Genomic DNA, 17,717 nt, shown 5'->3' with positions numbered 1-17,717 from the left:
TTTTAAATGAATGATTGAAGTTTGCTTGGTTGGGTGGCTCGGTTCTTTGAGAGAGGGGCAAGTCTGACTATTACCCAGGCTAGTTTCCCAACCTTCCTTCATGTCTGAGCCTGCCAAGGAGCTGAGAGTACAGTTGTACACCACGATGTCTGACTCTGGTTTAAAAATATTTGTTGAGTTATGGTACTCCTTATAAGATGATTTTCATCCCAATTCCTTCACATTGTAATGTTTGCTTGATAGCATAGTCTACATTATCTTTTTGTTTGTTTGTCTTTCAAGACAGTTTCTCTGTTTAGTTACATTATCTTTTTTAGAAAGACATTAACCCCCCTTTTCTCAAAATTCCTTTTTCCAACCAGTCCATCCTGCCTTCTGCCCTGTTGTCTTGCAGCTTGACCATATTTGGCTGTCATTCCTGCATGCTATGGTGAAATGGACCCCATAGACATGCATCACATGCCAGAGGCATATATCAAAGCATATTCCCTGAAGCTGGTTTTTATATAGGAGAAATCAGAAACAACCTAAATGCCTAGCCATGGGAAATAGCCCATTTTTATGTTCACTCTGTGGAATTCCTTGCAATGGTTCAAAAGAATGAGGTCATTCTACAAATATTAACACACAAAAATTTACAAGATAGTAGAATCTGAGTCCATGTATGCATATAAAACACATTCACCAGTAATCATCACTGTGAAGTTGTCAGAGGAAATGGTGAGATGGAAAGTGTGTGTGTGTGTGTGTGTGTGTGTGTGTGTGTGTGTGTGTGTGTGTGTGTGTGTCTGGGTGTGTGTGTGTCTGGGTGTGTGTCTCAGTATCTGAGTGTCTGTGTCTAGACCGTGTATATATGTTGGTATTGTTTGAATCTTTAATTTCAAGAATGTATTCATGGAAATCCCATGTGGAGGTTTTTTGAAAAAATAAAAGAGAGGCTGAGAAGATGGCTCACTGGGTAAAGCGCATGTTGCACAAGCATGAAGACCTGTGTCCCCAGAACCCACATGAAGCCAGACTAAGTAGTGTGTGATCTCAGTGTTCCTCTGAAGAGGTAGGAGGTGGAGACAGGAGAGTCTCTGGAGTCTGACAGGCCAACTAACCTGGCGTGTACAGTAGTAAAATAATAGGAAGTGTAAACTGACTCCAAGGTTGTCATTTGACTAACATATATGCACCATAGCAAGTGTGAATCATGCACGCCCACCTGTGAACATATATACATATGGACACACATATACACATCAGTCACACACATAGAAATATTAAAAAAAAACTGAAGAGCTAAAAATAGAACTCCAGGACCCAGCTATAATCTTTCTAGACATATACCCTAAAGGAACTATATCCTACCACAGATATTTCCATATCCATGTATATTGTTGCTGTGCTCGAAACAGCAAAGAAAGAGAACCAGCCTAGATGTTCAAAAATAAACGAATGGATAGAAATGTGAAACATATATATAATGGCAATTATTTAGCTGTGGAGAAAAATGAAATTATGAAAATTTCAGGAAAATGGTTGAAACTGAAAAACACTATATTAAGTGAGGAAACCCAGGCCCAGAAAGACAAATACCTCATTTTCACTCTTATACATGGACTCCAGCTTATAACTTTAGTATGGGTGAGTTATGTGAGAGTGAATGTGGATGTAGGTCATAAAACTAGAAAAGAGGACCAGGAGAGGGGGAGAGGGCGTTTTAAGGAAGGGAACTGGGGAGGGTAATAGAATACACGTGACACGAAAGAAAAAAAACTGGAGATGGAAAGATACAGGCAAGAAGGGAGTACAGAAGGTGGGCGGGGGTTGTCAAGGAGCAACCAATCAACACAAAATACCGATGGAAATGGTACAAAGAAACCTGTTCATTGGTAGGCTAGTGTTTTTGAAAAGTGCATTTTCATAGAGGTAGACAGAAACTATCTAGGGGAACGGAGGAGACTAATGGAGTGAGGAAGGTCAAGACGGGAAGGTAGCAGGACATAGGAGACATAAGTACATTATCTACTTCCATGAGAAATGCCTTATGCCAACCATCATAATAACATCATAAAACAGTATGTATTTATGGGCTAATGGTGTAGCTTAGTTGGTAGAGTACTTTCCTAACAGTAGCAAAGCTCTGGGTTCCATCCACAGCAAACAGGAATTGTACAAATGTAATCCCTGTGCTTGGGAGGTGGAAGCAGGAGAATCAAGAGCTCAAGGCTGGGACTAGAGAGAGGCTCAGTGGTTAAGAGCACTTGCTGCTCTTGCAGAGGAACCACAAGGCAAATCATAACCATCTCTATTTCCAGTCCCAGGGAATCTAATGATCTCTTCTAGCCTCTGAGGTACCAGGAATATGCATGTGGTCCATGGACATACAGGCAGACAAAACACCAACATACATAAAGTAAAATAAAAATGTTAGAGGTCAACTTCATCCTCAAGGCTACACAGATAATTCAAGACTACCGTGGTCTACATAAAACCTGGTCTCAAAAGTTGAGGGTGGGGGAGAGAGAGAGAGGAAGAATGTATTTACATGTTGGGTAGTTGGGTGGGTAACAATCAAATGAAAAGACTAGTGGTTTGGAGATAGACAGATAAAATGGGCTGTTACAATAGCCCAGGAGCAAACAATGGCAATGGAAAGGAAATGGATTCTCCAAATATCAAGAGAACAAACAGTACTTAGAGTGGTGATTAAGTCAGTGTGGAAGATAAAAGGGAGGCTGGTAGGTTTCTGGCTTGGGCTACCTGGTGATAACTAAAAACCTTCACTGTAAGAGGAGACAGGGGAAGAGGAGGAGAGCAGTTAAGGGAAGGGAAATGCCTCATTCCACTGGAGATATGCTAAGTCTGAACTGCCTGACAGACATCCAGCTGGGAACAGCCAGTGAACTTAAACATCTCCAGAAAGATGTCTGAGATCGACCCAGATGTGGAAATCCTCCGTTAGAGATAACGGGGGCTGGGGGGAAACCAGTGAACAGATTGAGAAAGATGTGTGAAGTAGAAATGGTGAAGAGTGGAGGAAGAGAATACCCGTCTTGAAGAACAGTGCCGAAGAAAGAACAGAGTCCAAGGAGGAATCTTAGAATGATCAGAGAGCTAGGAGAGGAACAGGGTGGAAGCAGTGTCAGGAAGCAGGGGCCGTGCCAAGTTTCAAAACAGGCAGTAGCCAACAGTGTTGAATGCTGCAAAGGACTCAAGATGAAAAATTCAAGAGAATCCATTGAAGGATTAACTGTAACTGGTCTGAGGGATTTACTGGGCAGATGAAGGTGTTCGACAATTGCACTCTGATGACGGTCGCACACCTCAGTAAATTCACGAAAACTCATTGAACATTTGAAATTGTCTTGAAATGGGTGAATTTTATGATATGAAATTTTTACTTTAAAATTAGTAATAATATAAACCAGAAAAAACGAATACACTGAACTTTAGTTTGAGAAAAGTCATGTTTCCAAGGGGCATTTTTTTTTAGTGTGGCCCACTACAAAGCCCCAATTTTTATCTGGTTTAGTTACTGGTGACTGAATCTTTTTTGAGATTTATAATTACATCATTTTGTCCCTTTCCTGTCCTCTCTCCAGGCTCTCCCATACATCCCTTCTTCTTTTTCAAATTCATGGCCTCTGTTTTTTCCATGTTTTAATGTGCTTTAATATGGATTCCTTAGTGGTCGGTCCTTCAATAACTGAAATTGTCCTTCAAATGACCATCACTCTTTTTGTGGTGCTTACAGCATGGTGCTTTGTCTCAGCTGTTTTCTTTCTTAATTCTAATTAACCAATCACAACGTGTATTTGTCTAGCTGACAGACACTCTGATGTGTTCTGTAGTTAGGTAAAAACATAATGGAAAACATGTCTCCCTTTTCACTTATAAAGAACCAAGACTGCCAGTGGTCATATTTATTCAGTGTTCATGCCAACTGCGTCTTCTTTTAATTTTGGTGTGCTATCTTCCTGCTGGTTTATTTTTTTTTAATACTCCTCAGTAAGCTGTTACTCTTGATAGTAAAATTTTTCTTTCTCCCACTCACATGTTTAGAGCTGTGGGTCCAGGCCATTTGGTACCCTTTTTACCTTTCCCAGCCTCACTTTGCACTCACCTACTTTGTTCAAAAGCCCACAGAGCTATCTGTGGACAGATCATCTTGCTTCTTCTGCTCAGTTTGCCTGCTTTTCCATTGGGTCCTTCCCACTTCGGTCCTAAGTGTGGTCCTCAAAGGACTTTTCTCCATCTAATGCCTCTACTTTGCTTCCATGTCCTGAGGGGTAGCTAGCTACCCATGTGCAGTTGCACTGAGCAGAGTCTACCACCTGGGAATTACAAACTGTTCTTCTGGGGGATTCATTGTGAACAAGTCTTGCACACAAGTGCCTCCATACAGTTACACACACTCAACATTTCATATTGCCTGATACATGTTTTTATTATTTTTGATATTTAAGTCAGCAAACTGACAGCTCATAGGCTTCTTTCTCCCCACCTTAAGCAAATCACCATTTGCTCCCCTAAAATCATGTCGTGGTCAATGACTCTGGAGTCCACTGAACATCTTCCTCTCCATGTGAGCCACTCGTCATTTTGAGAGAGACTGTTCTCCAAACAGTGTCTGTGTCAGTGGGAAGTGTGTGAAGGTCACTTTGACCCTTATACCTTCATCCTTCATCCCTATCATGAGACCTTTCAAGATCTGAATGAGATTCTAGAACCTCAGTGCTGGAAGAAGTTACTTTACCTTCCCCTCCCCGATTCCATCCATGTTTGAGTTCCTTCATCAACACCCTACCTCATAGCTGTCCAAACTCCTGTGGAGCACCTCCCGAGATCTGTTCAGCTAGGGGAACTCTACACACCTCTCAGAGTGTTCTGTCAGAAAGGCCTTTGCTCCTTCATCCTAGTTTTCAGATTACAATAGTGATCTCTTAAGTCCAAATTATTTTCCTCTTAGGAGGAAAACAAGAAATACTGGAACTTCTGCCACAAGAAACAGAACCTGGCTTAGACATTTACATCAAGTGAGGCAGAACCAAAAAAATTCATGTTTATTATTCAGAACCAAGAATTGGGGATGTAGCTCACTGGTAGAACTCTAACACAGCATTCTTGAGGTCTCGGGTTCAATCCTCAGTACTCAAAGGGGATAAGGGGAAACAAACAAAAGATGATTGCAGTTTCTCTAAAAGCCAGACCTGGGTGTGATAGTTCACACATATAGCCCCAGAAGTCAGAAGAATAAGGCAGGTGAGTCAATGCAAATTCAGAGCTGGCCCTGAGCTCCAGAGTCTCACTGTCTCACTACCAAAACATTTTAAAAGTCAAAATCTATCCAGTGATTCCAACCTTGCCTTTGCCTAAGGATATGGAAAAGAGTGCTGTGGAAACAGGAGAGAAATGTTTGTTAGAGAAAGCTATGATTAGACCAGAAAGAAAAACAATAATTGGATACAGGAAAGGTGCTTAGAGAGCAATGGAAAAAGAAAAAGAAGTGAATTGGGAAATGGAAAAGTGAGGTGGAGATGAAAACACAGAACTTCCAGATTAAGGTATTGCACTCATTTTTGTGCCAGCGTGCAAATGTATTTTACTGGCACTCATCCCATGGACCTCTGCAATGAGAAAGGAGGCTGGCAGGTGCTACTGAGAGGATTGAAGTCCTGTTGCTTTGTATGATCACGGCTAAGCAGTGGACTTCATTAACAAGGCTGTACTTTGATGTTCCAGAGACAGGCATTGAGACTTCAATCACAGCAGCCCCTACACTTGGGAATCAATGATGCGGGAAAGGATGGGCTGTGGCGGGGGCAGGGGGGGGCAGTAGATCGTGAGGCAGGGACAGAGGCCAAAGGTATCAGGACACAGTCATCAAGGTTGCACGTAAGAAATGAATGGAAGCTACTCACTAGAAAACCTGTTTCCTGCTCTGCATGTCACACACAATGCTGGCATGTGTCAGCTGCTTGCATAGCAAGGCACCAGGTTCCAGGCAACAAAAGCAAATACGAAAATAATCTTCGTGGATTCCATCCATACTGAGTACCATAAACTGCTGCCTGGGAATCTAAAGGCCAGGCTTTGAACCTGGCCATTTGCTTCCTGAGCTTCCTGTCATAGGCCCTACATTTGCGTTGTCTTCAGCATGGGTCAGTGGTGACTCCCTTGATGAAATCAGAAGCATCAGCCCCTTAAGGATGGTCATTCTTGCAAGGAGATTTCTCCTCATCTACATACTCTCACTAGGCTGGGAATAGGTATCTGTTTGGGCATTTGTTCATTCAGGCAACAAGCATATGTTTAAGTTCTATATTGACCAAATCCTGTGTGGGAGCTATGGAGCACAATAAAAATCATTTCTTACTTCACCAAAGTCAGTCTAGTTGAGGAGGAGACCCTGGAAATGACTAACTGTGCTATGATGCAGATTAAAGTTTGTGCTACAGTAGAAATCCAATCCAGTTACTACAGAAAAGCTATTGGTTTTGGCCAAGGCAAGGGGAGTAGGCTTCCTGAAAGATGTGTTTAAGTTGAAACTTGGAAGATATATTTGTGGGTAGAAGAGATGGATTGGGGGAAAAATAAAAGATGGAGAGCTAGGGAGAGAGCAGAGAGAAAGAACATACAGACATCATCCTAATCTAAGGAAACAGCTTGAAAAACTTCAAGTCCTTGGCATTTTCAACATTGCTAGGACTACAGTATACGATGTCTGGAAAAATATATGGGCAGTTTTCCAGTTAGGAAGCCGGGAAACAAGAAGCAGAGAAGCTGCTAAGGACTTAGGATTCTCTCCCATAAGCAGTAGTGAGCCATCAAAGAATTGTGAGGCAGGGAGAAACGTGTTCCCACGTGTGTTTTTAGGAACAGAATCCTGTCTATTTCTAGCTGTCACAAAATAGAACATTCCGTCCTGAAACCCCCCTGCACACACATACACAAAGTGGAGCATTGGAGAGAAACAGGTATCTTCTATAACTGGGGCGGTGAGGACTAGGTCAAGGGCCTGGGCTGAAGCAGAGGGGAAAGGGCCAACATCCAGACAGAGAGGGAAGAGATGCCTGTGTGAGGATGCCAGTGAGCACTCTCCGACCATGCAGATCCACAGGTGTGATGGGAAGGGGATGGAGCCAAGACATTGTGTGCATTCAAGTGACCTGAGAGAAAAATGGTCTCAGTTTCCCCCAATCTTGTTGATGAGGAGGAAAGAACTGTACAGCTGGTGAGCATTTAATGAACAAACCTGAGACAGAACAACTTAGGGAAGGTGTTCAGCTTTCATTTATAAGGACACCTGCCTACTCTTGATTTCCAGTCTGATGTTCCCACAACCAGCTGAGTGCTTTTAGAAGCTTGCTTTCAGCATCCCCCACCACCCCCACCCCCAGCTAGGATGCAAGCCATCTTTTATGCTATTGGACATTCCCAGGACTCTGTAAGCATTTTGATCTTAGGGTAATCCCCCCCACCCCTACCCCCACACATCCTCTACTGCTCATAAAAAAATGGAAGCTTACCAGAGTTTTCCCATCAAAATAAAGCCCTCGTGTATTTGATAAAATCCTAATATAGTTGGCTCTAAGGAAGTACATGACCACTTCCTTATTCCCATGAGCCCTCAGCAGTCATTGGATTTGGCTACAATAAGTGATTTTTTGTGTTTTCTACATTCTTAAAGCCCAGTGATGCATACCTTTGTGACTGTGTCATGCCCACAATTGATGTTACAATAAGAACTTCATGAATCTAAACCATTAATATTTAAATTTATGAGGAGAGAGTCTCCTTGTATTTATTGTTTTCAAAATGTGACTCAAGCTTAGCATCATTTGGGTGGATTAAAATGTATGTTCCCTGAGATTGTATATACTTGCTCTTTAATAATTAGTCTCCATTTAAAATCCCTAAGACCCCCCCGCCCCCCGTAAAAAGCCTTCTTGCCCATTCACTATTGAGGAGCTTTACATGCATTCCATGGTAATACTGAAGAGCCATTCATTTTTATTGTTGTGCACAACTTGACTTGAGTTTCAAAACACTGGGAAAGAACCACTTGATGTGTGTGCCTTGGTGTTGGGTTTATTTACAGCTAAGTAAGGTACCAAACTAGCAATGTCCTTGCATTGGGGATTAGGGAGTCTGTATCCCAAATGCCATTATCTCTTGTTTTCTAATATAAGAATGCTTGATTGGGGGCTGGAAAGATGGCTCAGAGGAAGGAGGCGGTGGTGCTTCTGAGACGGTTGAGGGAGGGCCAGCTTCCACTCTTACTCCCCAGGCTTCCAGGACAGAGCTGTTCTCTTTTTGGGAATATAACCTGACTCATGACACATCCAAATAAGTACAATAGTGGCCCATGTTATGATAAAATTATATAATAAAACCATTTGCTATTTTCTACAAGATTAAGTCATCTCTTGATTGATTCTTAACTGCCAAACAACAATATAGCGTAGTTAGTGTTTCAAATTCTTCAATTTTATATTAGAAGGTTAAGCAGCCAGAGCCATAGCTGAGGGCTGATGGTATTATCTCCTGACAAGGAAGTTATCATAGAAGAGAATATGTTGAGTCACCAATTGGAATTTGAGAGTTGGAATGTCACATATGGTAGCAGGTGATCCAAGTTGCCCAACAGTACTTTTAAGACCTTTCCATCCTATGTACAGAAAAGAGTGCTATCAAAAATTTCCCCCAAGTATATGGAACTTAATTTGAAGGACTAGCTCAATCAGAAATGTTTTCTGAAGTTTTCATTGAGTTTGCAGTGTACTCTTACTCCACCATACATCCTTACATGGTTTTTAAAGACATTTTCAGATGTATTAATGTATTTTAGTGTGTGTGTATGTGTGTGTGTGTGTGTGTGTGTGTGTGTGTGTGTGTGTAATGTATATAGGTGCACAGTGTGCATATGGAAACCCAAAGAGGCCTCAAGAGGGCATCAGTGTCACCCTGGAACTAGAGTTAGAGAGTGTTGTTGAGTTGCCATGTGGGTGCTGGGAATCAAACCCAGGTCCTCTGCAAGAGCAGCAAGTTTCTTAACCACTGAACCATCTCTCCAGCCCCAGCCTTGAATATTTTTCTATAAAGCAGTGTACTTTTCCTCTACTACATCTCTGGGAAGTATGCCATGGTTTCTATGCCCATAGCCCAGTGCAGTATAACCTAAAGATATTGTATCCCAGCTTGAAAAACAGGCCTATTATGAGAAAGATCATTCTTCCTGAATGGGGACAGTCTACTGTATTCTCTCAGCACTCTATTCTTCTAATAGAAATAATCCTCAGTTGTAACTGAGGATGTTTGCAGGCTGGAATTAGCAATTAAAAAAATGAAGTGGCGATTTCACTGCCTAGCCCTGTTCCAGGAGGGGCCATGAGATCGCTTCCGGGTTTTATAGTCAGTTATCAAGTCAGCAAAATCAAGAGCTCACTGATTTGTCAATAAGACATGCTATGAAATGGGCCTGTTCTCAAAGGGATCCCATTAAAAGAATTAACCCCAAGGCCTGAAGTAGGCCTGTTTACCCACATCGGAACTGTGAAGACGAAAGCGTCGTTTGCATAGCCACTGCTTCTGCTTTCAAGTCCACGTCCTCATTTCATTCCTGAAAGTTCATAAAGGAGGTGGGGTTACTGTGGCAGGAAGGGGGCTTTTGTTGTGGTTCAGAAGACAAGGAAACCAAGATCTGTTTGGGAATCAGAAACCAATAGCAAAGCCCCAGGATGTCCGTGTGAATGGGCAGCAGAAAGAGCAGTGTTGCAATGAGTGCCGTTTCCTTGGAGATTGCCCCCAGTTTTATCCTCTAGGGTATGCCAGGCAATGGCCTGAGGTTTCACATACCCAAGTCTTAACTGTACGCAGCAAATGGAAAACACAGGAATGGATGGCAGTGTTGTTCTGTTGCTATATTAGGGCCAGATTGAAGCCATCTGCTGGAACAGGCTTGGCAAGGAAGAAACCCCCGTGCTTGGCTTAGCAGTAGCATCCTCTTCCCTGCCATTTTTAATTTTAAGACACGGTCTTCTGCCAAGGATGACCTTGAACTTCTGATCTTCCTGCTTCCACCTCCCAAGTGCCGATATTACAGGCATCTGCCACCACACCCAGTTTACACAGAGCTGGAAATTGAACCCAAGGCCTTGTACATTTGAGGTGAACATTGTTACAACTAAGCCTCATCAGTAGCCTCCCTCCCTTGCCATTTTGAGGGCAGCCAGAGATGCCCTAGGCCGTCTGTGTAAGTGAAGGTCCTATAGCAACTTCTTGATGCCCATTTTAATCCAATGAGTATTTGTTGTTATATACTCGGGCCTCAGAGGCTCTGAAAGGGCCCCGAGACTGATCTCACTGGCTGCCAAATCTTTCTCCTCCACTGCTGTGCAGGCCTGCTTGAGGGACCATCCCTCAGATAGTATGCAACTTCTCTCCCAAAGTTTTGTGGGCAGTGGCTTTGGTGGGGGTAATAACCATGGGTTAGAAACAAAACCAGAGCAATGTATCATGGATTTGTTTATAGCCAGGATCTCTCATCCAAGATTAGGAAGTCAAGAAGCAAGAGAATTCAGTAGCTGATCATTACTAGGGAAATATCCCGAGGGAAACAACTGATTGACCCTACTTATATGGGGAGGCTCTGTTGGAAAAGGCCACCTTGGCTATTGTGAGTAAAGGAATGATTACAGCTTGCAGCAGACTGTGTCCCATTTCCAGGTCCCAAGAGCCTTGAAAACAGAGAGAAATAAAACTCAAAGGAAGTGTAGGGGTCATCAGTTCAGCAACCTGACTTGCCAGATGGGGCAGCTGAAGCCCAGAAGGAAATGCCTTGTCAGAGGTGAAGTAGGAAGTCTTTGACCAAGCCAGGCCTTGAATCTAGAGTTCGAGGCCCCTGGGGATGCTAAAGACTCCTTGGGGATTCCAGGAGGAGATTTTTAATAACCAGGAATGGAGGGCTCTCCTCTCAGAGCTTTGCCCAGTGCAGAAAAGCTTTCCAACACAAACAACAGGCAGCCCCTAATGACTGACTGTTATTTTAAATGGATCATCTAATCTACAACACAAAGGCCACGAAGGCGAAATGAGAGTCAGGGCTGAGTATGTAATTAGTACAGATAGTTGGGTCTACCCCCTGGGCATAGTTAAACTGATTACAAATAGAAACAGACTTTTAGATGTAGCTTGGAAAAAAAAACTCCTTGCTGGCCCTAAAGGTTCTCACAGAAGAGTCACTCTAAGATAGAAGCAATAAATGTCCATGTCAAAATATCCACCTAACATGATGAAAATATAGTATGGAAATCATTAAAAAATATGAGTGATTTCAAATAAAATCATGTGTGGTGTTTCTCATATGTCTAGTTTATAGCAAAACCAAATTATTTAATTTTTTTTTTCATATGTGCTACTCACTGGTCCCCAGCTTCTGTTCCCACGGGCTTCTTGCTTCTTCAGGACAAGATGCCTGAGTCTCTCTGGCTTAGGCTTAGGGTTGTGCTTCACAGAGATAATACAGAGATCAGATTGTGCATGCCCTGTCTCAGAAACCGTCAGACAGCCCCCGCCCCCGCTCTCTTTACAGTAATTTTAACATTCCTAACCCACATATTTTGGCCCCAATTTGTCCTTCTTGCCTTACCTTTCACCACTACTACCTCCCATCACACACACACACACACACACACACACACACACACACACACACACACACACACACACACCTGGAGAGTGTGTGCTCCATCCCCTTACAACACAGAGGTCCCTTGCTCCTATTGGAAATCCACTACCTACAATCTCAGTTCTTAGTGATCTTTCTTTTACTCAGATTTTCCTTTTCCTGAATTCCTTCAGTTTGTGTTTCCTTTATTGCTTTTATTTCAATGTTCAGGTCTTGAACTATTTCCTTAAAAGCCACTTCAGTGAGCCCTGCTGTAGTCATCATCATGATTCCTGATGGAGAAAGCCCATTGGCCTAAGTAACCCTCCCAGATAGCTCTCTTTGGGGCTTTATCTCTCCCCTTGGTAATTTGCCCATGCCTTTCTTTATATAAGTCCTTTCTGCTTTCAGAGGGATGTCAACTTGGTTTGTCTGTTGATGTGGTACCCTTACCACAGTGTGCAATCCCTTGAAGTAGTGGTTAAATCTTTCCTCAGCCTTCTGCTTACTCTTTGGGACATCTTCCATAGGCTAGCATTGTTTGCTAAATGAAGTTAGGTTCTATTTCCTCCGTCCAGGAATGTCCAAATGACCAAAATCCTGATTTCCCTATCTCCCGCAATACTCTCTTATTGTTCTCAGCTCCCTCTCTCAGCTCTAATCCTTGTGGTGGTGGCCCTGGCCCAGAATGTGGCTTTGCTGGGCTTCCCGTCAGTGTACACCGCAGGCAGGGATTGAGTGATAAGACTTCTCTACTGAATGGAGAGCCTCGGGCAATCTCTAGCCATAACTTAGAGAGGAATATTCTGAGAGGCCATTTGGTGGCCTAGATTTATGCCTGGGATCTAATGGCCTTGGCCATCATCACTCATTTCTTAGGAAACACAACTGATCATTTCCATGTCAGATCCCCAAATCAAGAACTCTGCACTATTCTACAAAGTTTAACAAGGTTTCGTAACTGAGTATGTGATAAACTTGAGGTGGAAACAATGCCTTTTTCTCACGCTTTGGAAGTTTCCTTTTATGATATACATTCAGTACTTGAGGTTGGTTTGTTTGTTTGAATGGGAATCTATTCCTACTTAGTCCTGCAGCATATTTGGTATACAGAATTCCTCAAGAAGCAGTATGGTGGAGATGATGGAGAGATGACTCAGCAGTTACGAGCACTGGCTGCTCTTCTGAAGGACCCGGGTTAAATTCCCAGAACCCACATGACATCTGTCTTCCACTCCAAGATCTGACACCCTCACACAGACATACATGGAGGCAAAACACCAATGCCTATAAAATAAACATAAATAAATAAATTATTTTTAAGGAACAAGAGGCAGAGGCAGGTTGATCTCTGAGTTCGAGGCTAACCTGGTCTACAAAGCAAGTTCTAGAACAGTCAAGGCTGTTATACAGGGAAACCCTGTCTCAACAACCACACACACACACACACACACACACACACACACACACACACACACACACACGGACACACGGACACACGGACACACGGACACACACACGGACACGGACACGGACACGGACACGAACACGAACAAAAAACCTTTAAAAAAGAAGCAGCATGACTTCATAAGAGGTTTATGATCAGAGCCTGGATTCAGATAATACAGCTACTGGTTACCATGGAAATACAGACCAAACCCACTACCCTGAACTTGAGCTTCCTCACTTGTAAAACGGGAATACCTACTTCATAAGGTTGTGGGCAAGGTTAAAGTCAATGAGATGGTACAGCTGAATACTGTAGCACACTGTCTAGGAAACATGGACATTCAGTAATTTAATTCAAGATCATTTGTTATCATTTCCAAGTATAAGGTCCAAGGGAAACGATTAGAGGGCCAAGGACATGCTTGCTGCGCGAGATTGAGTTCAATCCTCAGAACCCGAAGAAAGAAAAGAACCTACTCCTGAGACTTGCTTTCTGACTTCCTCCTATGCATCTAAGCTCACACATGTCACACAGCCTAAGTACATAACAAAGACATGTAAAGTAAAACTTGCATTCAAAGGATAAAAACGACTGGATTGAGCAGAAGTGTTGCACCTGCTCTGGCTGCTACAGTCATCAGGGCTGTTTGGTGTTAGCGGATTATTTGAAGAGTCAAACTAATAGAGGAGGAACAAAGTGGGAACATTAATAGATAGTGTTTCATCTTGATGTTGGGCAAGAGTATCATCCAGAAAAAATGCGAAAGCAATGCTGAGAGCCCTCTCATTCAGGTCAACCCTAAAAATACCCCTCTTCGCTTAAGTGGCGAAGCTGTCGTGGGACTCAAGGCTTGGCTTTCAAGAGATCAGTCATATGTGTTCTCTGCCTTACTGAAAGCCGATCAGGACCTAAGCCTGTGCCAGCCTTGCCAACTGACAGCTGACCCCAGCCCTCCTGTGCACCCCACATAGTTCACCTTTCAGAGAAAGAGGTCTGGTCTCCAAGTAGTGTTGCTCTTTGTTCTTTCCCCCTTTTATTTTGTCTATCTGTCTGTCTGTCTGTATGTATGTATGTATGTACTGAGGAGAATCTGGATTACAACCTGCTGAATTACTTTTCCTGAGCAACAGAGTTCCCCAGAAAACAAATTTGAATTACTATCAGCACTCAGGCAAAAGAAATGTGCTTCAATTTCACAGGCGTAAAATAGAATCTGATTTATAGATATTAAAAGCTAGGTCATCATCTCATTGGGATGCAATGACAGAATTTAAAAAATTATAAGATCAAATAATACTTGTTTTAGTTAATATAAGCAGATAATCCAATAGAATACATAAAATTCAAATTAATAGGAAAACTATCAATACTTATCACACTAAAAGGCAGAGAATGTGAACTATTACCCATTGAGAAATATAATTAATAAGCCAAAGCACAGAAAAACTTGATCTACACTGGTGATTAAATATATGCAAATTAAAGAAACCTTGAGGTAAAATGTCTTGTTTCTTCAGATGAGACACATTAAAATTGGTTCTCCCATCATCCTCGGTAGCTTTATAGATTGCAATAGCCTCTTTGGAAGGTGGGGTCATAGCCTGTGAAATCAGAGCCCCTGGCTTTGATCTCCTTGATTTTGCTTCCTGTACTAACCCATGCCAGCCTCAGAACTGTCCTGGTCTTGGACCCAGTTCTGCGCATATTTGGGACCAGTTGAATCCACACACTTGCTTCCTGGGACTTCCTGAATATTTTCATGGCCTGTAATAGGAGCTCTTCCTTCCTCTCCTTGCCTTCCTTCGGTAGAATCCCAGTCATTTCCTCTGAGTCTGTTGGTATGCCTCTCAGTGCCCCAAAGGGATCTCTCTGGCCCCTGGCTGTGGGAGAGTTGGCGGGGTGGTGAGTCACTGGCACGCATATCACCTTCACGAAATACTGACACAGGGTCAAGGAAAAAACAAGGCAGTGGATTGGATCTGGAGACACAAATTTGCAAGAAACTGACCCCTGGACTGGTGATCTAGAATTTCACATAGAACCTCTGTCTGCTTAGATTTGCCTTCTAGGGGACTTTTGTATCAGGCCAATCCTGTTTATTTTCAGAATCATGTACATGTCTCATACATAACAAGCAAAGAATACAAGACTTTTTTTTACCCATTGGCTTCTCCTTAACCTTAATTCACTTGGCATCAAATTATATCCTGTGTTTTCAGGCATATCCAGCCAGAAGCCTCATACACCTGAAGATAGCTAGGAATGCAGCCCAACACAAAACCATAAACTTATTGAAAACATTAGGAGAGTTTGGGGTGACTTTTTTGGAAGGGGGTAACTTGGTTGAGTAGTTCTCAAGTGTGAACTTTGTAGGTGACAATGCTGTATCACAATGTCAAAAGGTGGACATGCTTGCTCAATAGATGGGACTATTTGGTGAGGTTTTATTGTTTTTATGGGAGAGGAAATTATATAAAAGAGGAAATATTGGGGGAAAAATAAAACTTTCAATAGCAAATTACCCTGTCCTTCAACATCAACTCAAATTTCCTGGAATAAGAATACCAGTACGCTGTATGGGGCTAAGGGAAAGTCCATTACATATTTCCCACTCTTCCTTCCTCCCTCCCTCGCCAACACACAAGGACAGATATGTTCACCCACATAGCACATTTTGATGTGAGTTCTGATGAAAATGACCTTCCCTTCAAGGGTAGAGATCTGCCTGGGAGATGTTGCAAAGGACCAACAAACCCCCTGCTGTGTTGGTGGAGCCAGAGCAGAGAGGGAAGCACTGATTGACTCACTCCCCACTGCTGTGCTCTCTGCCCAAGAGCACCTCTGGCCATCTCCTTGCACACCACACCCTCTCCTTCCTGCCTCTGGAATCCCTCCCTTCCCAAACCAAAGAAAAATCCAAGTGGGAGCTTCTCAACCGTCCAGTCAGGGGCTGGAGCCTGGGAACGGTGTAGACCTGATGGGGTATATACTCCTGCAACTCAAATCCTCCTTCTCTTTTGACAGAACTGGCATATGATCTGGATGTGGACGATGCTCCAGGGAACAAGCAACATGTGAACCAGAAGGACAACGAGATCACCACCTCTCACAGTGTGGGGAACACGCCATCCCCACTGAAGATCCTGATCATTGTGGCCATCTATGTGGCGTGCTTTTTTTTCCTGGTGCACTGACTCGCTCGTGGACCAGTGCCTGTGCTGCCCTGCAGCACCCTGTGGTCCTCCTACAGAAAGGGGGCCACCTTCTTTTTTTTTTTTCTATTTTTTTTATCTTCTATGCCTCCTCCCGCCATTAATTAGAAGGCTAACTGTCTTTCTGAAAATCAAATGGCATTTTTATGAGGAAGGTCAATTTTAGTAGTAAGGTAGCTTGTCTTTTTGAAAAAAAAAAACAAAAAAAACCCCTTCAAGTTGTGCCAAATTATTTTCTTACATTTGACTGCTAGAACATGGTTGTCAAGTTTCCCTCTTTTCTCTTTCTCTGCATGGATTTCTTTGAAAAAAAAAATAAATAAAAGTTCAAATAAAATGATGTTGGGTCCTTTTTTATAAAGCGGTCGTATGCTTCCTCTCCCTTCATCCCCATTTTCCCCCTCATCTGGCTTTCTAGTCAGTGTAATCCAACTAGGATCCAAAAGGTCCTTGCAAGCACTTCTTTACCTCTACCTTCGAGGCGAGGAGCAGTGCTGACGTCAAGCATCAAGCACTCTTGATTAAACCACCCCCTCTCAGTGGGCATCCATGCCCGGTCTCCATTGGGAAACCTGAGCATGGACTCTGCTGCCTAGGAGACCAAAGGTGACTCAAAAGCCCTGCCGTGACCCCTCTCCAGACTTCCCTTCTGAACTGAAGACGTACCTCCGTTGATAACGTGCTTGCCTTACAAGTACGAGGACTCGAGTTCAATCCCCAGAAGCCTCATGCAGACAGCAAGGTATGGTGGCTTGTGCTCGCAAGCCCAGCTCTGTGGAAGCAGAGGCAGAACCCTGAACTTGCTAAGCCAGCCAGCCTAACCTACTCAAGGAGCCCCAGGCCAGTGAGAGAGTCTGTCTCAAAAAGCAAGGCAGAAAGCATCTGAGGAGTCTAAAGCTAACCTCTGGCCTTCACATGCACTGGCACACACATGTACATCAGCATGCGTATACACCTACACCTACACACAAATTTCAACTAGAAAAGCTTCTGTGTAGGTTATATACAAGTCATAAAATTAATATTCCCCTTTTCTCTAAGCTCGAGAGGTGGACTCAAGTAGTGCAAACAAAGAATTCTCTCAGCTCTCTCCTGTCATCTTAGGCTTACTCTCTGTCATGTCTCTCCTCAAGGACTGCAACATAGCAGGGTGAACCAATGTCCTGAGTCCTGTTGTCAAAGTTGTCCTCAGCAAGCCTATGATTTACTAGAAGCTTCTCTAACCCTCTGCCTCAGTTGGCTTCTCCAACAGGCACTTACTCAAACCTTAAACAGGCACTTACTTAAACCTTGATTTTTGTGAACCTATTGAGTGACCAGATTCTAGAGAGAATGGCAAATGAAACAGCCCTCGATCCCTGCCCTCATGCTAATTCTAACACTGACCTTCCATGACTCA

General features: G+C 43.1%; 1 protein-coding gene across 1 annotated transcript in view; it reads left to right on the top strand.

Annotated features, from left to right (window-relative positions):
• Window positions 1-16,658, top strand: part of Gpc3 (glypican 3) — a 346,519-nt gene extending 329,861 nt beyond the window's left edge. Inside the window, exon 8 of the mRNA XM_052747238.1 lies at window positions 16,131-16,658. Within this exon, the coding sequence (XP_052603198.1) occupies window positions 16,131-16,300 (170 nt within the window). The 3' untranslated portion in view covers window positions 16,301-16,658. The remainder of the gene's footprint in view (window positions 1-16,130) is intronic.
• The last annotated feature ends 1,059 nt before the right edge of the window (window positions 16,659-17,717 follow it).

Source organism: Peromyscus californicus, unplaced genomic scaffold, assembly GCF_007827085.1.
Source record: "Peromyscus californicus insignis strain IS unplaced genomic scaffold, ASM782708v3 Scaffold_10__1_contigs__length_136768540, whole genome shotgun sequence".
Taxonomy (NCBI): domain Eukaryota; kingdom Metazoa; phylum Chordata; class Mammalia; order Rodentia; family Cricetidae; genus Peromyscus; species Peromyscus californicus.
The sequence above is the reverse complement of the archived record's forward strand: the minus strand, read 5'-3'. Positions and strand labels throughout refer to the sequence as shown.